At 30.5% G+C, this 25,503-nt stretch overlaps 1 protein-coding gene across 1 annotated transcript in view; it reads left to right on the plus strand.

Annotated features, from left to right (window-relative positions):
• Nucleotides 1–22,334, plus strand: part of Uev1A (Ubiquitin-conjugating enzyme variant 1A) — a 31,556-nt gene extending 9,222 nt beyond the window's left edge. Inside the window, exons 3-4 of the mRNA XM_035350990.2 lie at nt 7,740–7,865; nt 20,517–22,334. Coding sequence (XP_035206881.1) covers nt 7,740–7,865; nt 20,517–20,657 — 267 coding nt within the window. The 3' untranslated portion in view covers nt 20,658–22,334. The remainder of the gene's footprint in view (nt 1–7,739; nt 7,866–20,516) is intronic.
• The last annotated feature ends 3,169 nt before the right edge of the window (nt 22,335–25,503 follow it).

Genomic DNA, 25,503 nt, shown 5'->3' on the forward strand with positions numbered 1-25,503 from the left:
AAAATTCACAAAATAACTATAATTTAATTAAAATATCACTAAACCATGTACACGTAGACTTATTTTTACTTAAAAAATATCCCAGAATTGCACAAAAATGGCATTGCGCACACTCTTCACTATATCCATGTACACTGCTTTTTTCTCATAAATTAGAAAAATTTCACGAAAATACATGACAATTTTCTCAATCTTTAAACCCGGTAAAAAGAACATATATGAAATTACCTGATCGCGAAAAAGTATTTACCCTTTCCAAATATGAACATTTCCACATATAAAATAAATTAAATATCCAAAAACTTTTACCTCTAAATCATCTATTATATTATAAACGTCACCAACGAATTCATACCGCAACCATTACAAATACTTAGTGTCAGATATTTAAATTATTTCCATGCACGTTTACTTCAACTAAAATGTATACCAAATTCCTACAAACATAAAATTCACAAAATAACTATCATTTCATAAAAATATAATTAAATTCAAAAACACTACTTAAAATATAAATGAGCACATACATTAAATTAATAAAAATTACCTTACAATCCTAATTACTTTAAACTAAATCATTGCTAATAACAATTTTCCAATAATACCATATTACTTTATTTACTCCTTACATTTAGAACAATGCATAAAAATAATAGCCTCAAATAATTAAAAATACTAACTTACCTAATCTTCTTCAGAATCTTGATTACGTGGCCGATAAACTTTTCTTATTTCCTCCGCTAAATAAAAAGCAAGTGTATGTGCGCCTGTTTCAGGATGTTTAAAATCATACTTATAGTTCACAGCAAGGTACCAGGTAAAATGAATAACTTAATAAAACATCTTTACTTCTATCTCGCATAACCTTAAAAAAACACTTATTAGTACCCCTTTCGATCCCACTAAATACCCATTTCAAATTCACTTTATTTAGGGCCATGGGATCCAAAAATTAACCAACACTGTTTCACGCAACACAGAATAAAGCTAAATACAAAATTTCCAGATTTTCCCCCTTTTCCGATTAAAGAACTGTAATTCGTCCATTAATGTCACATGACATACCTCATGATCTCTCATTTCCCTCACACAAAATAATGTGTAATCGGAACTGAGTACTTCTCACATCATTACCAAAGTCCTAGGTAGTAACCTTCCTAGCCTACAAAATGTCTCCAAACTACCAGTTACCGTATTCCAAAGATCACTTGTTTTCTTTATTAAACATTTCAATGTAAGTTGTTTAAGTTGCTTTGTTTTTTTGTGCTAATACTTTCTCTTTAATTCTTTCTTTTATAAGCAGACATAATTTCTTGTTCAGTTCTACTTTTCAAATCCTGTAATTGCTCTGTCGAGAATACCGACTAACTTGTCAATCGAAATTTTTTCGTTTTCAATAACCTCTCTGTCACTTTCTTCACTATTGGAAGCGCACATGTGTAAATGCTTTACTGGCTTTACACGCAAGCGTAGCGGACGTGCATGGGTAAGTTTGTGCCTTTGAGGTCCGGATTATAGATCATTCCGGATTACGGACTTTGTATTGTAATATGTAAATTGTTACAATGTACCTTTTATAGTACTGTTTTGTCAAACTTCAAGAAATTCATATATGTGTTTCTTTTATAAAATTTACATGTTATCATAAGGTGGTTTAAGTACCTTTAAATATTGTTATAAAGTGCAAATTAGCAAATGGAAACTCATTTTTTAATTGGATTTTAAATCTAAGATCTCAGCCTCATTTTTTAAAATCTTATTTCAACTTATAAATGAACAAGAGGAGATCAGAAAATCTTTTGAAATCATTTTCCATTTCCAAAATATGCTCTTCCTCATTCATATGCACAGGGGTGTTTGTGCTCTGGGGAGACCCGGAATTCCGGGGATTTTGAACTTCGATACTCGGAAATTCCGGGGATCGTCATTCAAAAGGAAGTAGGAATAATAATGAATTATTTATTTTGATCTCGGTAATTTTGTTTGCTTTGAAAGCAGAAAATGCAAGGTCAGTGTGTGTGGTGAAAACTTTTCCTTTCTTTCTCCAAAGGCAGTGATAATACGTGAAAATTTTGTTTGTCTTATTTCCTGTCATCTTTTTCTAATTTCATGAAAATTAATTATTCCGAGTTCAAGAAAAGATTGCATGAATAATTTCAGTTCTCTTTGATTCTTATCAACTTTTTCCTCCTATTTCTTAGATTTTCATGGTAAATGAAATCATCATTTACAACGGAGAGGCATTCTGCAATAGAAATTTTGGGTTTTTTTTCCCTTGATAAGAAAGATTTTACTAACTGAAATTGCCGAAATTTTCAGCATTCTAAAAAGTAACTTATTTTTAGCTTTGAAAATAGATGCAATAAAAAATATGAAATAAAAAGATGTAACATGTTGTAGAATAAGGAGCAGAAAATTAAAATTTCCTGTGTTCAAAAAACTTAAAGCACACAAAAAAATAAGTGTAGATGGTATTTTAATGTACATTTTATACTGATTAATATGTAATATGAAATAATCATATTAATCTAATGTCAGTAGAATGAATAATACATACTAAATATTTGTGTGCTAACTTTGATTTTTTAGTTGATGGAGATGAAATAATTTGATATTATAAACTCCTGCTTTATAGTAAATTTTGATTTGTAAATTATTAAAAAAACAGCTTAACCACTTGTGCTAAAAGATGTGCCACGCATGTCAAGATGCTTTTGTCTCAAACCGTGAGCGACGTGAACACCATGTTGATAGGCATTTATTGCAAAAATGAAAATAACGTGGTGCACACATCGCCTAACAACGAGATTATTTATTTCTCGAGTTACAGCTGTAGAGTGCACGGCATCACATAGTAATAGATTTATATTATTTTTTATCATATCACCCCATATTGTAAAATGGAGAATAATACTGAACTCAGTGATATAGTTTTGACAAGTGCAAGGAGAAAGCGATTAGTTAGTACATTCGATACTGATACAGGTAGCAACTGCGAGCAAATTATTTGTCCTGTTGGGAAACGGCGTGGAAGTATAGTATATTGTAGCGCACGGCACCACAATCGTGAAGTTTAGTCGTAGCACAAGTGGTTAATGTAAAAATGTTTACTTACAAAAGTTATTAATTAATAAAAAGTACTCATACCGTTTGTAGTTTGTTTTTATGCAGAATTGTAGATAAAACAGAGACCTGATGTTTTTAATTTTGATTTCAGTTTATAAATTTAAAAATGTAATAAATTTCCAATTAAATTAATAAAGTCATCTATTCCACAAAAAAAAAAAAAAAAAGTTGCCTTTTTAGACAGAGCTGTGGAGATGGAATCGGATTTAGGCAGATTTTGGGATAAAAGGAGTTGGAATCAGAGTTAGGCAGATTTTGGTGTAAAAGGAGTCGGAGCTGGAGTCACTAGAACGGTGTCGACTCCAACTCCAGTTTTTGTTGGACAGTTTGAATTTGAAATGAAGTTCAAGTGAATTGAAAAAAATAATGATGAAAAATTGAGTTATAATTTTTATTTATGAACTATATACATTAATAAATAGTTATTTTCTCTTTTATTGACATATTAATAAATAAATATAAGGGAGGAGGATGGATGTGATATTTTCCGTTATTGATTAAACTGATGCATTTAGATACAAATCTCATTAGTAAAAGAACTTTTTAAGAAGATAAAGATAATCCTAGTGTTTTACTAACAGAAACACTGTGGAATGATCTTGCAGAATTAGAAACTCTTCTTTCTACACCGTATACAGCCACAAAAAAGCTACAATCTGAAGAATTAACAGGAGGCAAGAATGTGATGCTTGTGCTTTCTGAAATGGAGGGTTTACTGCAGAATGATTCATTTCTTCAATGAAAAAAAAGAGAAACTAGATTGTTAGACAATGAAATCTTGCTGGGTTAAATATATGTAAATCCAAAACACTGAATTTTATTGGATGACAAACAAATTAAAAGGCAAAGAAAGCCATCTATGAACATTCATTAAGAAAGAAATTATTCTCAGAACAATTGGAGTATTCAAATCAGGACAGTCAAACCAGAGACATAGCAACCGAGTTTCTATCATCCTCTTTCAGTGATGAATTGGATTTTGTGAAATATTTGGATAATATTGAAAAGGTTAAAGTAAAGCGAATGAGAATAAAGCACCAAGAGCCTTTAGATATGAAAATGAAAAAATACAAATAAGATTTCTACACCATCTTTGAAGAAATACAGAAATATGATTGCTCTTGCAAGTCACCTCTAATAAGAACTTATCAAAATATATCCTGAAAAGTTAAAAGAAGTAGCCCTAACAGCAACAGCTCTTCCGTCTACTCAAGTCGGTGTGGAAAGACTTTCTGAGCTCTCAAATTTATCAAATCGGATCTACGGTCCTTTAACAAAGATCTTGCCGAAGCTATGCTGTTTCTTAAAAATTACTGATGCCAGTTTTTCCATTACAAAATAAATTCTAATTAATATAATTAATTTGCTATGCCGTCAATTTCCCCCCTGTAGCATCTATTAATTCTTTATTAAAAAATAAGCTGTAGCCAATGTGTATATGTTTACATATATATGAGGGAGTCGAAGTGGGAGTCAAGAGTCGGAGTCTTTACAAGTGCAGGAGTCTGAATATGAGATGGAGTCACTCATTTTCCCTGCTGACTCCACAGCCCTGTTTTTAGAAAAATAGCATTACATTTCTGATTATGTCATGTGGAATAAATATTGAATATTTCAAAAAACACTTCTTTTCACACATTTTGAAAAGTCATCATAAAAGTTCATGCACGTATTAGAAAAGACACAAGAGGAAAAAATATGTATATTGTGTATGCACTCCGGTGATATATGCTTATTAATGTTTAAACAGTGTTTTTACTGAAAAAATTGTGCATAGTGAAGTTTTTGATTAATTTCATGGCTTGATTTATTTTGTCAACTTTTCTACTCTTTGTTGTATAGAGTAGAATAAAACTAAATAATTCATTGCCTGTGTTTAATCTTTCTTATTTATTATTGAATTTTGTTAATTTATTATTTGAATTCATTATTGAATTATCACACAAAATATTATTATCATTAATTATATGATGATAATATTTTGTGTGATATAATAATATAACTTATTATCACAAAATGTATCTGCAACTTTAAAGTTTGATTTATTTTCTGCTTTTTAGCTCACCCATAATCATAGCTATTCAATTCATATTGTGTTCGCTTATTGGAATCGTTAGAGAATTGGAGGTGTACTAATTTATTAGAAACATTGAATAGTTTTCTAAATATAGTTGTGCTTTCAGTTCCACAACCAAGGTTTGTACAGTTCTTAGGTGTTTTGGAAACGATTTTTGGTCCTTAATCTCAGCTAAAATGAGTTCTGAATCGTATTCATCTGACACTTCTGTCTGTTTTTAGGACTGCCATTTTGAGTGTCAATTAACATTTTGGAAGAATACTTTTTAAATTGTTGACAAATAGGTATTGATGGGTTATCATTTGAATTCTTTCTTACTTAATGGAGCACAGGGTCCTGCTTCAATTGAAGCAATAACATTTCAAAATTATTTCTTTTTTGGGAATGAAAATTTCATAAAATATTACATCAAAACCATACTTTCTCTTTTTGAGGTATAATTTCTTTTATTATGTGGTACTAAATTTGGCAGTTTATCAACATTTTATCTTACTATACAAAATTTGTTATCCAGATGTTTGCGAATTTTCGATGATTTCTTTTACATAATAAAATTGATAAATAGCATTAAAATAAAACTTTTTTATTTTTCTATGTCATATTTTAATGCTATTTATCAAATAATGTCATATTTTAAAATGACGTTTCTATCTATTTTGGCAACAGGAATATTTTGATTCTGAAAAATAAATAAGATAATAAATGCTGTGAAACGCAGTTTCCGAAGCACTTCTTCCCCCCCCCCCCAAACCGTCCACAGACATTGGTCACTACTAAGGTATAGAGTTGACAGGAATAGTTTTTTGACCTTCCACATTTTGAGGATTAAAAGAATATGACGAAACGAGGTATAAAAGGAAAAAAATCAACTTTAAACTAATTGTTAATAAAACTCAAATATCTGTTGTAATCTTTAAAATATATGGGACTATTATAAGTGTAAATTTAATTGTTAGTAAAACTTAAATGTCACTGATCTTCTTTAAAATATATGGGATTGTTATAGGTGTAAAATATAAGTAATATAAGTGTAAATTTTGATCATTTTATTATGGAGGCACCTAATAGGTGGGCCACCTTTAGCGTCACAATTGGCTTCCCTAACCACTGTACCATCTGGGCAGCCCGAAGCACTCCTCAGCAAAAGCAAAAAAGCTGGTTTAGTTATTTTAAAATTTTCTTTTATTTATTTATTTTTTTTCTCATGTAGTTTTAAAACATTTGAATGCATGTCTGCTGTTATTTAAACATTCGCTTTACACTTTTCTACTCTGAAATTTTTATTCAAAATTTTTCTGGCTTTTTGCTGATATAGAGTTGGCAGGAATAATTTTTTGACCTTGCACATTTTGAGGATTAGAAGAATCTGAAAGCAAAATTTATAGACCTCTGCTTCCAGAACATGTGACAAAATGAAAGATCTTTTCATGGTACTATTAACATGCAATGAATGTGTGTTATGGGAAATTTGTGATGAATTTCTTGTTTTATGGGACATTTTTTTGGAAAAACTATGAAAATAAAATTGAGTTTTTTTTTTTTTTTTTTTCTCTTGATCTAGTATCCTTTAGTAGTCTTCCTCTTAACAGTTTCTTCTCCCACTTATATTCTCATCTGTTTACTAGACACAAGCATGAAATATTGCAAAAATATTTCTGATCTTGTACGAGCATAGAATGGAATTTTTCTAATAATAAAGAATTTGAAAACTGACAATTTAGAAGAATCTTCTCGTATGTCACACACTGCACTCACTGTACATGTGCAGTTTTGCCACCTGGTGCAATCTTCTATAAATCCTAAATTCCAAAAACTTTGCCATCCCTAGGTGTTCATGTCCATTCTGATCAGCATCTCTCTCTTTCTTAGCAAACAGCAGTGGTAGCAAAAGCAAAAAACAACTGCCAAGCTTCTGTTACAAATCATGCTAGTTATGATTTTACTTCTCATTTTAACCTATGCTGCTTGACAAAAAATTTGCATACATCTCTGGGCAAGCAAGTATATGACGAAACGAGGTATAAAAGAAAAAAAAATCAACTTTAAACTAATTGTTAATGAAACTCAAATATCTGTTGTAATCTTTAAAATATATGGGACTATTATAATTGTATATTTAATTGTTAGTAAAACTTAAATGTCACTGATCTTCTTTAAAATATATGGGATTGTTATAGGTGTAAAATATAAGTAATATAAGTATAAATTTTGGAGGATTTTTATAATTTAATGCTAATTACTTGATAAATTTTATGTTCTTTTTTTTTATTCTTCTTATAAAAGTGAATTTCAGGTGTAGATAATTACTATAGTTTATTCAATTGCCTTTGCTGATTCATTTTTAAAAGTGCTTAATTTCAAATATACACATGTTACAAGAAATTTTTATATTGGACTGAATTTGAGGGACTGTTCCTAACTGGCATCGATCATTTTTAAAGTTTTTTTTAAATATTTAATTTTTTTTTTATGTTCATGTAGTGAATTATTTATTTCTTGCAAACTCAAATGTATGTCACGCTTTTCATTTTATTAGACACCATATGAAAACAGGATTTACAGTTTGAAAGTAGAATGTGGACTTCAATATCCTGATGAACCTCCAAATGTTAGGTTTATATCAAAGATAAAGATGACAGGTGTTAGTGAAAGCTCTGGAATTGTAAGTATTAGGTGTTAATATCTTTTTTAATATATTAAACATATAAATGAAAAATAATGTATTGTTGCGTGCATACGGGTTCGTTATGAAATGAATGCACAAGTCCGATGAAAAATGAAAAAAAATTTATTATTATCACAACAAAAATGCTTAAATTTTCTCAAATTATCACGCAGTATTACAATATCTCACAGTAGTTTTCTTTTAACTACTCAAATGTCCAATAGAACGTAATTCGAAACAGCTAAAGAATGCTAATCCGCGAATTCGCTACAATCAACAAGAGCAGTTTTCTAAACAACAACAAACTAAGCAATTACAAGCTGAGATGTTTTCCTCCTTTTATAAGATTTTAAAATCACGCCCTAGAATTTTCCAGTACTTTCTCGAAATCAAAAAGCGATATTTATTTATTTAATGCACGCGCTCTTGTATTTTCAATTTTCCGGCTTAGCTTTCTTTAATATTCGTCACGCGTTGCACTGTGCGAGAAATAAAACCATTTAATTTATAATTGAAATAACATTAGCTTTTTAAATACCAAATTCGTAACACTGCCCCCTTCCCAAGGACTGCACGTCCCGGGCAGTACAGTCCCTGGACAGGAAGCTAAACTTACAACTGTGGCATAAATGCAACTGAGGCATAAACATTACATTACAATATCAAACAACATGAACAATAAATGCAATAACTAACTTAAACAAATCAAATGCTATCAAATACATATCAAATACTAAATACAAATCAAATCAAATACACATTTAAAAACAAAAAGGACCATGATCTCAAACTATTTACAATTATTTACATTACGTACTATGGCCATAGTAATGAGCTAACCTGTCGTAATGACCAACTTTAGGTTTAGAGTTCGAAGGCTTACGGAGACATCATTCAGTCTGTTCCGCACTGTACATGGACCATCCGAAGGTGACTGCAGTTTAGGACTGAGTCCTTTTCGTTGAATCGGGTTCCACAACCTCACCTTGTCTCCTTTGTTGGATCTATGTCCAGTAGCTCTCGTGTTGTATCTGGTCTTCACTTTCTCCGTCGCCAAGTCCACTCGCTTTCGTGCGAAACGGAGCATCACTTCAAAACGGGCCTGGACATCTTGGATGTGTTCCTCAGGCGATGAAGACGCATCTGTACGGCGGTCACAAGGCAGACGAAGGTCTCGACCGAAGAGCATCTGGGCTGGAAAAGAGCTGGTAGTCTTGCGTTTCTTTTCGACCCTAGTATGATTTCGGCAGCTTCCCGAGCTGGATCTTTCGGACAAGGCGTCGGCATTTCCAGGTGAGGATCCTATTTAAGGATGAATAGTCATGCCATCAGATGCTGAAAGCAGTTTGTTGTTTTTCAAGTCTAAGGAAAAATTGTATTTCCTTAAAAAGTAGAATCCAAGTATGCATGGATCTGTGATATCCACCACATATGCCATGTGTAGGCGGCACTTCCAAACGTGATGCTTACATTTAACTTCCCAGTTATGTCGATCTTATCACCAGACACAGTCTGAAGAGTAACACAGGATGGCGTCCAAATAAGTTTATCTTTAAACTGTTCAGCTAAATCTTTCCTAATGATGGTAATATTAGCTCCTGTGTCAATGATCATATTGCAAGGAACTCCATCGATATTCCCATTAATGGACAGTCCGTTACTGTTGCCACTCACTGTATAAATTTTAAGCGCTTTAAAACAAGGTTTTTCATTATCTGGCAACCTCCGTTCCTCGATATGGTCACTAATTTGTTTACTGCGTCATTGCTGGGAAATGGTCTTATTTTCCGTACCTCGGGGTGTTTTGCAGTTTCTTTGTATGTGGCCTTCAACTCCGCAGTTCCAACACTTTAGAACTAGTTTCTTTTCACTTCTGTTCCATCTCAAGCCACTGACTTGTCTGGTAAAATCATCTGCTTTATATTCCGTACTCTGGGGTGTTCTGCAATTCCGTCTTAGGTGACCTTCACTACCACATCTCCAACACTTTAGAGCCACTTTCTTCTCGCTCCTACTCCGTATCAAAGCATCGACTTGTCTGGCTAAATCATCTAAATGAGCCATCAGTTGATCCACTGGCTCATGGACTCGCACAGCTCTAACTTGGTAGCGATCTCTACTAGTTGCTTGCTGGGCTGCCTCGAACTTCATGGCGTACAACAGAGCGCTTTTTATGTCCTTTACATCTGCCATTCGAAGAGCTGTCTGTATTTCAGGATCCCGGATGCCGTCGATGAAATATTGCAGCGACAGGATTTCTCTTGTTTCTGTCGGGCACTCCGAAAAGGCGTGATGTGACAGCCTTTCAACATCCGTGGCGAGCTCCTGAAGTGTTTCGGTGGGCTTCTGCTGACGGGATTTTAATTGGAGCCTGCTGTAGTCTTTTAAACACTTCTCCCCAAAGCGCAACTCCAAGGCGCCGGACAGAGCTTCGAAATCTAACCTTTTGTTTTTGGGAAGAGTCTGAAGGATATCCACTGTGTCGGCTCTTAAAGAAGCGGCGAGATGACAGGCCTTAGCTTGGGAATCCCATCCATTCGCATCCGCCACGATAGAAAATTGTGTCTTATACACCTGCCAGGAGGTCTTCCCATCATATATGGATAGCTTCAGAGGTGGACGAGCAGGCATCGGTAAGAATTTAAAATCATCACTCCTGCTCCCTGCCGACGCTGCAAATTTCTTTAAAGCATCCATTTCTTTGGCAACTGCAGAAACTCTCTTATCAATTTGTTGTTCGATTTGATATTGGACGGCACAAACTCTTCCTTCAATTCGTTCCTCCACAGCAGAAACTCTCCCTTCTATATGTTCTTTTACAGAAGAAACTCTTTCTTCTATTTCTTCTTTCACCGAAGAAACTCTTTCTTCAATTTGATCTTTTACGAAAGAAACTTTTTCTTCAATTTGTCCAACTTTGTTTTCAACTGTGTCAATTCTGCCTTCCATAGCTTCAAATTTATTTTCTATTATGCAAGTAATTTCTCTTTTCATTTCTTCTTGACCAGCTTGAACGGCTTTCATTTCGTCCTTAACGGATTCCTGGCCCAATTTCATTTCTTCCTTAACAGAGTTGACGGCCCCTTCCATGTTTCCTTGGCTAGATTTCATTTCTTCTTTAAACGAGGCAAAGGCTGATATCAACTGCCTTAACTGCTCTTCCATCGCTCGTTATTGGCATTCAAATCCCACTTCTGACACCAAAAATTGTTGCGTGCGTACGGGTTCGTTATGAAATGAATGCACAAGTCCGATGAAAAATGAACAAAAATTTATTATTATCACAACAAAAATGCTTAAATTTTCTCAAATTATCACACAGTATTACAATATCTCACAGTAGTTTTCTTTTAAGTACTCAAATGTCCAATAGAACGTAATTCAAAACAGCTAAAGAACGCTAATCCGCGAATTCGCTACAATCAACAAGAGCAGTTTTCTAAACAACAACAAACTAAGCAACTACTACAAACTGAGATGTTTTCCTCCTTTTATAAGATTTTAAAATCACGCACTAGAATTTTCCAGTACTTTCTCAAAATCAAAAAGAGTTATTTATTTATTTAATGCACGCGCTCTTGTATTTTCAATTTTCCGGCTTAGCTTTCTTGAATATTCGTCACGCGCTGCACTGCACGAGAAATAAAACCATTTAATTTATAATTGAACTAACATTAGCTTTTTAAATACCAAATTCGTAGCAGTATTGTAAAATGTATATAATATTTAAGACAGGCTTACTTTAATGTACATAATATGTGAATATCTTTTACTATAAATACTAAATATAATTAAAATTTGTTATACCCAGTGCAAAAAAAAAAGGGGTTGCAGTTCTGTATCTCACGCTCTACTGGGCCGATTGACAAAATTCAAATTACATTTTTCATGTCTTGAAAGCGCGACTTAGGATATATATTAGATTTATATACAGTGGTGGCCAAAATTGTGGACACTTTTGGAAATTTTTATGTTTTTGAACTTTGTATGCTTATAGAAAATGTTACGTTTCGCAAAATGCAAACTTGTATATATCATTTTAAAGAGAATTTATTACTGAATTCAATACAAAACACAAAATTCAATTATTTGCAATACAAAAAAGTTATATGTACTTTAATATAAATAAAAAACACAGTTATGAAGTGGTTTGTTATGTCTAGCTTTCCTGGCCAATCACTGTTCTTGTTCTGAGAACCAATCAAACGTTAGTAACTGCCAGTAGAAGCTGACATCATGTTTACACTTGAAACAATTCATTATTTTGCTTTGTTCTGTAGAAGAAGGACCTGTTTCTTATACACTGCAATTATAAGTAGGAATTTTTGTAAAAATTTTTAATATTTAGTCAAGAAGCAATGACATCAAATAAAAGAGTAGATTGGACACCTAGAAAGAGATGTATTATTATTGTGTTACAAGAAAGTGGTCTGTCTATGCTGAAATTGCAAGACAGGTGGGTGGTTCAGTGACTACATCTGGAGTCCGAAAGTTTTGTTTACGGTATCAGGAGACAAATTCATTAAAAAACAAAGAAGAAAAAGGCCGAAAAAGGTGCACCACATCTATTGATGACAGAAGAATAAAAAGACTATGTCTCCAAAATAGAAAAATATCATCAGCGGCCATCAGAAGTGATCTGAATGATGCTGGTGTTTGTGTAAGTTCAAGAACAATCGGGAGAAGATTAACAGATGTTGGACTGAGAGGTAGAATTCCACGAAAAGGGCCTTATCTTAATTTTCAGCAACGAAAAAAAAAAAGACTACAGTGGGCAAAGGAACACATTAATTGGACAGGTGATCAGTGGTCACAAGTTATATGGAGTGATGAAACTAAGATATCGTTATTTGGTAGTGATGGGTGAAAATGTGTAAGATGTAGAATAGGAGAAGAGCTACATCCTGACTGCATTCAAGCAACTGTGAAAAACCCAGTTAGTGTTATGATTTGGTCATGCACGTCAGCAGATGGTATTGGTCACCTTCATGTCATCAATGGGACACTGAAAGCCAGAAAATACATTGACACTATTCTAGAACCAAAACTTCTACCTTCCATCAGAGATCTCTTTCCCAAGAATGCTTCATTTATTTTTCAGCAGGATTCTGCTCCTTGCCACACGGCCAAAATATCGAAAGAGTGGTTTCGTGCAAAGAGCATTAAATTGTTGTCATGGCCAGGAAACAGTCCTGACCTCAATCCTATCGAAAATTTGTGGCACTGTTTGAAAACTCTTGTCCGAATGAGGCGCTCATCAAATAAAAGGGAACTAATTGAGAATTGAGGCTAGAATTGTTTCATGGCATCATGTAATAATGAAAGAAGAGCTTAAAACTCTTGTCAGCTCAATGAAACGTCGATGTGAAGCTGTAATAAAAAATAAAGGGTACCCTACTAAGTACTGATAACTCACTACAATCATCACTCTCTAATGTATATCGATAACTATTATCGTTTAACTTTTTTTGTATTGAAAATAATTGAATTCAGTAATAAAGTCTCTTTAAAATGATATATACAAGTTTGCATTTTGTGAAACGTAACGTTTTCTATAAGCATACAAAATTCAAAAACATAAAAGTGTCCACAATTTTGGCCACCACTTTATAGCATTGTTCTAACATGGGTACTTTGACACATAATGGGACTTTTCTTGAAATAACATACCAATTTTTTCCATATTTCGATTCTGCAACTCAAATTATGCTTAAATATTAAACTTTCTCTAAAATTTGGAGTGAAATTTATGGAGAAATTTAAAAATTTAACGTGGCGCTTTTTTTTTTCCCAGTTTGCACCAAGAATAATTCACTTGGCAAACTTCTTAATATATGGCAACCTATTTTCCTTTCCCTTCCATTGGTACAGGGAAAAAAAAAAATCACAACTTTCCTAGCTTTTTAAATTGTGCATGAACAGAAAAAAATTCACGATGTTTCTACTTTCAAATAATTTTAACCAAGTGCCTCAACCACATTTAATGTTATTATCGCTTTCAACAAATATGCCAAATTTCAAAACACACCCATATATAAATTCATGTATATCTTCAGAAATTTTGAATAAAAAACTAATTTTTTGCAATTATGCTTAGAAAAACATCTACTTTAAGTTGATGGTAAAAATTTTATAGATTACAATTCAAAATTTTTTCAAAAAATTTATAAATATTATTTTAAAAATAAATTGTAGAAAAAAGACGAATTTTATTTGGAATGAACCTAAATTTTGAAATATCAAAGGAAGAATCAAACACATTTAATAAAAAAAGAGAGATTAATAAATATATATCAAATTCAATTAGCGTTGAGGGCTAAAATTTTTTAAAAACTACTGATGTGATTTTTATAAAATTTGGCTTAATTTGAGTCCTAGAATCGAAATATGGAAAAAGATTAGCATGTCATTTCAGAAAAAGTCCGATTTTGTGTCAAAATATCTACATTAAAACAATGCTATATATAAATCGAATACATATTCTAAATCACGCTTTCGAGACATGAAAAACGCAATTTGAATTTCGGCAAAGTAGAACGAGAGGTAGCGGACTGTATCCTCCCCCCTTTTATTTGCGCAGTGTACATTATTTAAAATTAAACAAAAAACATAGATTTTGAATGAAACTATCCATTTTCACAGTGTTCAGATATTGGTTAAGCTGTTAAAATTTTGAAAGCACTGGGAAGAAATAAATTGGAATTAATGTATTAACTAAAGAGGATAAATTTTTGTGAATGCGAAAAACTCCGAGGAAATCCATTGCAGAGCCCAAGTTATAATTATGGTAAAGTGCCCGTAATTGGGTCTTGAGAGATTTGTTAATTTCTTTTCAAACATTGGACGTGTGTTCCTTGATGCAAAATTTAACACTTTTCTGACTTTTGCCAAACCATTCTGACAACATGTTATAAATTCTTCATGAATTAATATCAGAGATAGGATCTTTAAAAAAATGAACTACAAATTTTGCAAACTGATGAGAAAAGGACTTCAAAGTTGAATTTAAGGAAAATCTAAGCAATTTTAGAACTAATAGAAAAATGAAATGGGATGAAAAGAAGATTGTTATGTTTGTTTTTAATAGTGGATAGCTAGCAGAGGCTGAGCAACAGACAGTCATCAGGCAGGCAAAGTTGGTTTATGCATCCATCATTGTAACTACACAGTATAGTCTCTTAGAATGTCAGAAATTAAAGTACTGGGTTCTTTCTACGCATTAAAATATCACATATATTTATTGTTTATCTACAAACACCTTAAATTGCAAAATTGATGCTTGTCGTCACATGGATAGGCATCTGTAGAAAGGAGTTTCTGTTCTAATAAAATTTTGAAAATTTATGGTTTAAAAAATTATGTTTTATGTCTTCAGTGCATCATGTATATTTCTTAAGTTTTCTGGATTTATTCTCAACATAGGTATTATAAAAAATATGATTAATAGCTTCTTTTGCACATTCCAAATACATGGGGTGTTTTAGTACAATAAAATCTTAAGCTAAGTCTGAAAATGCTATAATTACTCGGAAGTACTGGGCTCTGTGAATTATCCATAGTTAATACTTCAGTTTGTCATTAGTAATTATTTTAGAAAATTAATTAAGTCTTATTCTGAAACTTCGCCCCCACCCCCAAAAATAACTAAACTTGCATTCTTAAAATGGGGGGGGGGGTATTTTGAAACCAAGTATCAAATTTTTCAAAAGGATGTAAATATACATTTGCTACCTCCTCTGTTTGTAAAGTCATTATTTTATAAGCCAGTTTTCTACACTTTTCTTATTACAATGCCTGTTAATTATATTATTTATTTTGAAAAATTGAATTGGTTTGTTCATAATCCTCGATACCTTAGAATTACAAGTTTATGTAGATTTATCATCACAAAAGTGATTAGGTATTGTGCATCATTATCTTTAAGAATCTGCTCAGTTAAGATTGCATAATCTTTAACCAGAATTTTCATTTTTAGCCAGGGAAGAACTTTATACCTATGTGAGGCAATTATGAAGAAATTTTTATTCTGAGGCCCTCCTTTTTATATCCATATATCTAACAATTTTGTTTTACCATTCTGCTCTCATAAAAAGAATTATTTCCTAATATATTGAGAAATCTTTTGTTTGCTTAAATCATTTTCTGCAAAGCATAGTTTATGCATTAATTATTTTACTGGTTTATTAAAACATTTGTAAAAACAGAAAAGTGATTTCAGAAGTCTAATAGAAATATGACTCTTTTGGATTAATTTTGATAGTTTATCAGATCAAAATGATTTAGTTACTGACAGTTTAGTGACTAATATAGTATTTTGTATTGAATTCTGTGAATTGAAGATGGAAGATCAAAATTAAAAAAAAAAAAAAAAAGTTTGATTACATCCTATGCTAAATTGAATCTAAAGTGTTCAGTTTTTGTCAATTAAATGATATTTTCCGAACTTTGTATATATATTAGAAAGAATTTACAGCTGACTATCTGTAATATGTGAAACAGAATGATAATTTAAAAATTCTTTCCTGGAAATTATTTAAATAAGCAATCAACATATGAAAAATACTGAGCAATTCTCATAGAGTCACAGTACACAAAGAAAATGTTCAGTTTATTGCTGTTGCAAAGTTAACTGATTAAACCTGTGAAACATCCAAAATTCACCTTTTTTTGTTGAAATTTATTGCAGTTTTATGAATTTGCTAACAATATAACTGTTCTACACTTGAGGTTGAAAAAACTATTTTCGTATAAAATATGTATCAGAAAATTCATAGACATGTTAAGGGGAAATTCAGAAGTAATAAAATGTATATTACAAAACTTTATCTTGCAGTCTTTTAGGTAAATGGGCTAAATAATAAAAATAGTTTTTTCGCCCAGTTATAACAATAATATGATTGCATGCACTAATAATGAATTAGGAGCTGTTAAAAATGACACACTTTAAATCGAAGAGAAATGAATGTATGTGTGGAGTATCTTTATTATGACTCTGTATTGTGAATCAGATTTTCTTTTGTACATAGGAATTTTGATAATATAGTAGAATTCATATATTTGCTTCCCAGATTTTATTGAATGTGAGTATTGTTATAGTTAAAATATTGCTTTATAGTTTTTAGGGCATTTAATATTATGCAAGCTTTTTATATAAATATTTATTTCAGATTTGTGTAGGCTATTAAAGTCCCATACGTGATGTGATATATTTTTAATGTTCTTTTGATTTAGCAATTTCTTACTAATGGAATCATATGATATTAGCTATAAAAATTAAATGATTTTTGATAAGTTAAAAGATTCAAAAAAAGTTTTTTTTTTTTTTTTAATTTTCTATGATAATAGCTTTATTGTTAAGAAAAAACGTGCGAGAAAAATTTAACGCTAAGCAAATAAACATATGCATCAATTAAAAAAAATTGAATTTTACAAATGTGATATGTGTGCCAGCTTTGTAGAAGAGGGTTAAAAAATAACTGCAAGATTTGATTCTGACACCAAACTAAATAAGGCCATGTTAACAACTGCAACCATATCGACATAGTATATGGTGTTGTATATGCTTGTGATTTAAATAAATAAATAAATCAAAGTACCAATGAGAATTTTATCTTTGATGTTAATATGAGTGTAAATTGAAATTTTTAAATTATAAAAGTAACAACACAAAATTGTAATTAGCAATGCTTAGCTTTTTGGATTCATTATTCAGACACTGTAAGATCCTTTAAAATATGGGGTTTTGTATATCTGATGATTTTTCCCTTTAAAAAATCTACTGTTTTGCAACAATGGCCCATGTAAGTAGTTTGATTCATCCTTAAAGGGGAGATAGACATTTACTTCACAAAAGACAGGGAAATGCAGGGGATTGGCTGAACTTCTAGATGCATTTCCTTATGGAGAAAAAATTTAAAGGTACGATTCTTTCCAAGTCAGAATATTTAGTGATATGCAGAAGGGAATGTATAGAAAATATCATTCTGTTTTGTCATATTATAGTACATAGTTTTCTTTAAAAAAAAAAAAAAAAAAAAAAAAAAAAAAATTAAATAATGATTTTAATTTATCTTAATAAAGCTTTAACAAGAAAGAATTCTATTATATATATGTATATATATATATTTAAGTGTTATAAAATTCTACAGTTATTTAGTTTTTTATTTTATAGATATTTATAATCTTTTTTATTTTTGAGGTGTCTCTCATTTCTTAATGCATCTGAAATTTTATCTTCTAGATAATATAAACTTGTTTTTTTTAATTTACAAAAATTAATGGTTTTGTAAACAAAAAATTTACATATTGTCAAATATCCTTGTTAATTTTTTTTTTTTTTTTTTTGTTGTTGTTGTTTTGGTTGCATATGTTATTAAACTTAAATTTCAAAACTGACTTCATTATACTATTCATTCATTGTTCATGCTACAGTGTTCTGTTACACGGGTGCCTCTAGTTTATATGTGAAGTTTAAATATAAAAATTAGGAAATAGAGGATTATTTGCACAAATAGCATTTTACATTACGTATTGAAAATTAGCAAGTAATATAATTTTCAGTTATTAATAATAAAGGAATTTACTTCAATAAAATATTAACTTATCAAGTAGTTCAAAACCTCAATGGAAAGCACCATGTATTCAAAAATTACCTTTCTTTTTTCTACTAATTTCACAACCTTAACAAAAAGTAGTTTACTGTGATATCAGAACTATGGCAGTTTTTTTATGGCAAACTGCTTTCAAATCAGAAAACTGTAGGTTGTGCAGTTTTGTAAAGAATGGGAAAGAAGTTACAAGGTAATTAGTTGCTGTTTTCAATACTTTGTATTATTCTGTGTTTTGTGATATTTCATAGAACATATACATCACAATTGAATCAGAAACAAAACAACCCAGTAAAATAACATAATAATATTAATATAACAAGTAATTGAAAATTCATTGGTCTTCTTCAACAGAGCCAGGTTTCTGAATTATATATAAATGATAATAAATTCATGAAATAATTCAAAAGTAAGTGCCAAATTAGTATCAGGATTTGTTACCTTATTACATAGTATAACATTAAACTTATGGAAATAATTCTTGTCTTGAAATTAAATTTTACCTTTATTTGTGACAGTGTTAAAGTTCTAAAGAACCCTAATGTCCATGCAAAAATATTTTTTCTAATATTTTTATGAATGGTAATTAATAAAAACAGAAAAATAACTATCATTGTAATCATTTATTTCAAAACAAGAAAATGCAATTGATATAATTCTAAATATAATACATAAAAAATAATTTTCTGTAGTATACCAATTTTAGTCAAAAGTCTTTAATCCGGACTCGTCGGGACTTCGGCGATTCCGGATTATCAATTTTTCCGGATTATAGATCATCAGTTTAAATCTGGTAAGATGGCATGCAGAAATTATAAAATTAAAAAGATGAAACCGTAATTTATAAAATAATGAGCAATTATGATCTAAAGGGTATCAAAATTTACCAAAAAAGAAGCCTAATATTTATTTGTTTACTTTATTAAACATTTCTTTCAACGTGCGAATGCGTAAAGCATACCTTACGCATAGCCGAAATTAGAAAATTGCAACCAGAAAACTATTTGATTTGTATTCGTGATATTTATAATGACGAGGAATTTGATTTAAATCATATCAAAGACGGAGTACATTGAAATTAAATACTACATTTAGTAAGGAATTATAAGCTGAATAAAATAAAAACATCTGCCCTGAAGATAACGATAGTGTTGACAAATCAACTTCCAGTTCATTGCGCGCCGCGACGTCTCCGCCCCCCCCCCCCCCCCCCCGGGCGCAGAGCAGCGTGAAATTGATAAAATGATTTCGGAACGGTTAGATAAACAAAGAATATGCCTTTATCCATTTTTTGTAGCAATTCGTTTTTTGTTTGATGGACATCGAAACATACTTTCGTTTTCTAGATCCTTTGGGAGCTCCAGCATCGGAAATTCTATTTGACATAATCGAAAGTTCAAGCTTACTTTTAGAAAATTGCTCTTACAGTCTGCAAAAAATAATAAGCCGGATCCAATTTGAAGATTAAGGAACAACGCAATCATCAACATTAACTGAAATAGATAATTAGATAATTTTAGTTTATACCGTCCGTTATATATTAAATGCACCCGCGAAAACGTATTCTGCACTTGCGCAGACGCATATGCGCAGTCGTAAATGTCTTGCGCGCACGAGTAAAACGCCTATGCGCATGCGCAGAAAGATTTTAGCTTTGAGGTCCGGATCATGGGTGTCCGAATTAACGACTTTTGACTGTAGTAACAAATATTAATGTGAAATTGCACCTGTTTTTTGGAACATGAATTTGGTATCTAATTTTCAATATACATATATGGATTTCATCTTTTTTAATTTTCAAACGGTCCTTACTTAAGAAACGCCCCTTGTATAATGCATATGTGTGTTTATTTATTTATTTATTTATTTATTTTTTTTTTTTTTTGTGTGTGTGTAATACAATTTTATAATCTTAGCATTCTCTTTTTATGTCCCCATATAAAGATCTGTACCTAATGATATTGTTTTTTTCTGTTTTCATTTCTTCGTCAGTGTATTTTGTTTAATATGTGTCCTTAAAAATTTTTATTAAACTTCGCAGGTGGATAAAAGAACTCTTCCTGTATTAAGTCGTTGGCAGAGAAATTATTCAATTAAAACAGTCCTACAAGAGCTACGCAGAGCGATGACTTTAAAGGAAAATCAAAGGCTAAGTCAACCACCTGAAGGATCTGCCTTCTAGCATCAGTGCACATATTATGGGTTCTAACGACTATTATGTTTGTTGCCAAGCATCCATTTGCTTGGTATTTTTTTGCCCAAGTGGACTGGAAAGTAAAAGATTCAACAGTCTTTTTGTATATTAAATGCTTTACACTACCTTGTTGGTCTCCCTCCACTTCTACATGTGGACGCTGCAGATTGTCTTAATTGTGAAAAGCAAGGTATTAGTAAATGCAGTAAATCGGCTCTAAACTATTTACGTAAATAATATGTATTAAAGTTTACACATGCATTAGCACGCGAATTGCGAATGATACTTAAATATTGTGCCTTTTGTTCTTGCATATATTGTAGATAAAATGGGGCACATTGGCAGTGATTGTAGCTGTTGTTGATTTTGATTTTTTCGCAGAATCATATGCCTTAATAATGGCATTTCTGAAAGGATACGCTACTGATCAGAAAATTCTTTATCAGTATGTGGATAACTTCATGTGCTTGCATGTAATTCTGTCTACACTAAATGCTTAAAATCAGTGAAATAACACTATTTTGAACCATTTTACTGAATTATATTTCTGGCAAGCAAAAATACCTTTTATGATACACCATCGTTTTATTTTAAGATACATTAGAAATTTCAAATGATATACATTTAGTCTTTAAGATTTTCTTCTGTGTTTGATAAATGTCAATAGTTCTGTGTATTAGTATTTTATGATTATGTAAAAGAGAAGACCTAGGTTCTTAAATAAAAAAAAAGTTCATTTTATTATTTTCCTTTAACACATTCTTTGTTTCAATGCCTTGCATAGTTTTTAATCAATTTTTGTTAATTGTTTGTGTTATTTATTATGAATTTTATATTCTAGTTTAAAAGTAAAATTAAGCTAATCATTTTGTTTTGTTTCCTGGTTTTAGCCTGATATTATTATCATTTCAATTGCAAATAGAATTTTATGAACACCTTTTACCCTGTTTATTATGATAATTCTGTTTCAATTTTTTTCCCCTTACAGAATTTAAAAAAAAAAAAAAAAAAAAAAAAAAAATCAGTAGCTTTTCCTTAAGAGGAGGGATCTGTGAAACAATGTGGTATATATTGCCCTGGAATAAATGTATAGTGATTTTTAATTAATTTGATCAATGATAGATTTTACACTTGGAACCTAATTTTTATACACAGTTAATAAAGTATTGCTTTTATGTTGGGGGATTATTATTATTAAAGTATTATTCTAAATTTTGATAAGAATTGTACAAGGTTTAATCCAGGAATTAGAAAATTAAAAGAGCTACTTCAATTGACGTATCTTTGTGCATGAATTTAGATAGTCTTGCATCACTGTCTTAGTATGTGCAAAGTACCGTTATAACAGTTCTGCTTTTAAAAACTCAGTGCTGTAATTTAATCTTGGGCTTAAGATATCATGAAACATAAAGTAAGGTTTGGAGTTTGCAAGAAATAATTAAGAATATGATCATTCTTTTTGGTATGTTTCAGTGAAGCATATACACTTTGCTTCATAAGTCTGGTACAATTTTTTAAAAAAACCTCAATACCTAGGATATATTGGTGTTACATGCAAGCAAAGAAAAGGCATGATGCAATAACAGATTAATACAATTTTTATGTACACATTCACATCATGCTGTTGTATTCCGAATATGGCAATTAAAATATTGATTATAGTTTTGTTCTGTGTATTCTTGCCATGCATTCTTTGATATAACTACAAAGAGGATATCATATATTTAATTGTAGAAGTAAATTATAACATTAAGGATATACCATTTCATTCTCTCTTAACATTTTCACTACAGCAGTGGCTTATGGTATCTGACTGAAAGATTTATTCAAATTAAGGATGCAGGTGATGTGTAATATGGTGAATCTTTACTGGAAACACAGTATGCAAGAATGGGAATAAAATATAGGTTCTGGGAAGTGTTTCACATCATATTGAATAACAAACATGCAAGAAGAAAAAAGCACCCTGCATCACATTAAGTTTTTGCAGTTTTAATTAGGTTTAATTGAGAATAATAAGGAAAGTGTATTATCAACAAAAATTATTATCAATTTTAAGATGGTGAGTAAAGGTTTTAACCATTGTCATTTTCTTATTTGCAAAGTTAGCCAAATAGTGTTTTCTCTTCTGATTAAAATAAGTTATTTTGTTTACTACAGGATGCAGCAGTTTCTTGAGGTAGTAGCTGAAGAGATTGGAGATTTTATGTTATTGAGAAGAGCAGAAAAACTTGCATCATTATTATTATTGAATGTAATTCACAGGGTTCTTTTGGTATCACATTGCAAAAAGTACATTTTAAAAACAGGAAAGAGAAATGTGATAAAAAGTACTTGTTACATTTCATTAATTTGTAACTATTATATAAATGATCCATAGTACCAAATATTTTTAACATTCAAATTTTTGTCTCATCAAAACCACTTAGTATATTTAATAGCAGAAATGTATTTTGATGAACAATAAACTTCACGACATTTCAGAATAACCTCTGACTTTTAGTCATATCTTTTCATATATGTGATAATTTCCTCAGTTAGATTATTTTCATTCTTTGTGGGAAGACATATTAGTTTTATGCATCGTAAGAAAAATGGATTTTGAGAAATTTTCAGAACAAAATTGAATCTCATTTGTTTTGTACATAAATATAAATAAAATTGAAAGTTCCATTAGCTATATCATTTTGCCGGAAATTAATAATAAAGTGGAACACATTAATTAATAATAAAGTACATTGATTTCATACACTTGAGCATTGGTGTTATCTATTCTGTGTTTTTAATGAGTTAATTCACTTTCATAGTTAATGCATTCAAGCCCATGGCATTGCCACCACACTTTTCCATTACTTTTTATATGCTGGAAAAAAATCCTAGTTTTTCTGTAGCATGTCTCTTTTGTAATCTCGGTTTAAAATATTTAATGGGAATATATTCATATGTTTAATAATTTACTGTAATCTCAAGAAATAGTTTCATTACAGAGGACAAAATAGGATTCTTTCAGAGATTAAATTAACTGATTAAAACTTAAGGTAATGAATGTATTTTTTGTGATTTAACAGTGAACAATTTAGTTTTTTCGACTAGAAATCACATCAATGAACATTTGAGAATTTACAGTAGTTATAGTGCAGAAATTTTAATTATAAATAGCAAATCTTAAACTGAAACCTAAAATGTGTCTTAAAATGTTCAGCATGTAATATCACAAACCATACTTTTGAGAAACTTTTGAAAATAAGAAACTTTTGTATTGATTATATCATCTTGAGGTCCATTGTTATTTTAGAGCTATCCTTTGATATTCCAGTGTGTTAAGTACCTGTTTTATTATGTTTGTATTCTCGACTACTATTTCCAGGCTATTACAGATTTTGAAGTAATATGCATCCTCCGTTATTTATTTTTGGAACGGAATTGTTTTTTCCAGTCTGAAATTTATGTAATTCATTTAGATGAGTAGAGTTGCATAAGTTAAATGTCATTATCTTATCTCTTGGCTGCTCAGTTTATATATATATATATATATATATATATTGTTTTTAGCTTTAGTAAAAATTTACAATTCTATCCCTGTTGCTGTTAAAAAAGGAATCACATTCTGCTTTCTTTTTTGAAATGTAAAAAATTAATCTTTTAGCTCTTTGAGTTCCAGTAAATTTTGGATTTTTAGAGATACTTTTTTTTTTTTTTTTTTTTTCCCCTTCCCTAGACAATTATTACTAAATAAACTTCTTAACTATGGAATATAAACTGATTAGGCTTTTTAAATGGGAAGACTTTGTCAAGTAGTTTGCATATAGGCCAATATTTTTTAATATTCCAATCTTGATTTGGCTGACTCAGTGGCTACAAAAATATTTTAATCATATTATTGAATCACAATTTTTATTAAATTTCTGCTTATTTCAAATAAAAAAAAATTAAATATAGTATATCAGACATGCAAGTTCTTATTTTGAAAAAATTCCCAGAAATATGCATTGAACATAAGAACTGTAGACTTTTTGTACTACTTCAATTTATTAAAATAAATTTATCTTCTTTGATAGTGTTATGTTTTTAACATTCATCTTTTAAACCATACCATTCATACATAAAAAATCATTAAAATTTGCAGCAGTTATGTTATTTATAATGGAAATTTTCTAAATAATTGTATATTTGAAAAGCAGAAAATTCACTTTAATGCTAAAATTTTGACGTGCTTCTAATAGCAATACACTCTTAAAATTCTCCGGAAGATGGCTTCCTTGTATACAGAACTGATCTTAATTTTGTGTAGCTTTATTTTGTTATTAATTGCCAAATATGAAAGAGTAAGTATATATTTCACTTACAACATATAACATTTAATTATTAATCAGTAAACTTGATACCTAACATATATACGTACACAATCCTCAAATTATTATCTTAGAACAGTTACTTGAAAATTTTAAGTTCTTGTTGAATCCTGGCTTTCACATATTTGTAACAGAACATGCAATTATAGCATTCTGGTTAATTATTCTTTAGCAGTGAATACTGCTGATTCCTCTTTCCATTGTATGTAGTTCAGTGATTCAAAGTCTTTTTCATGTGAGCTTTTAATTGATTTTTTGATTGCATGTCCATTCTTTTATATAATTAAAGAGGCCATTATACATTCATTTGTTATTTTAAATCCAGTATAGAAAGCTGCATTATTTGTGACATTTCCTGAATGAAGACTAACTGGTATAATTACTTACTTTTTCATTTTAATACCTAATATAAATTTCTTGAAAAATGCAAATATTTGCGTAACTTTCTTTTTACTTCGCAAAATAATATGGGTAATAGTTAC

Source organism: Stegodyphus dumicola, chromosome 2, assembly GCF_044657685.1.
Source record: "Stegodyphus dumicola isolate Sdum_Otavi_A_Nest chromosome 2, ASM4465768v1".
In the NCBI taxonomy this organism is placed as follows: domain Eukaryota; kingdom Metazoa; phylum Arthropoda; class Arachnida; order Araneae; family Eresidae; genus Stegodyphus; species Stegodyphus dumicola.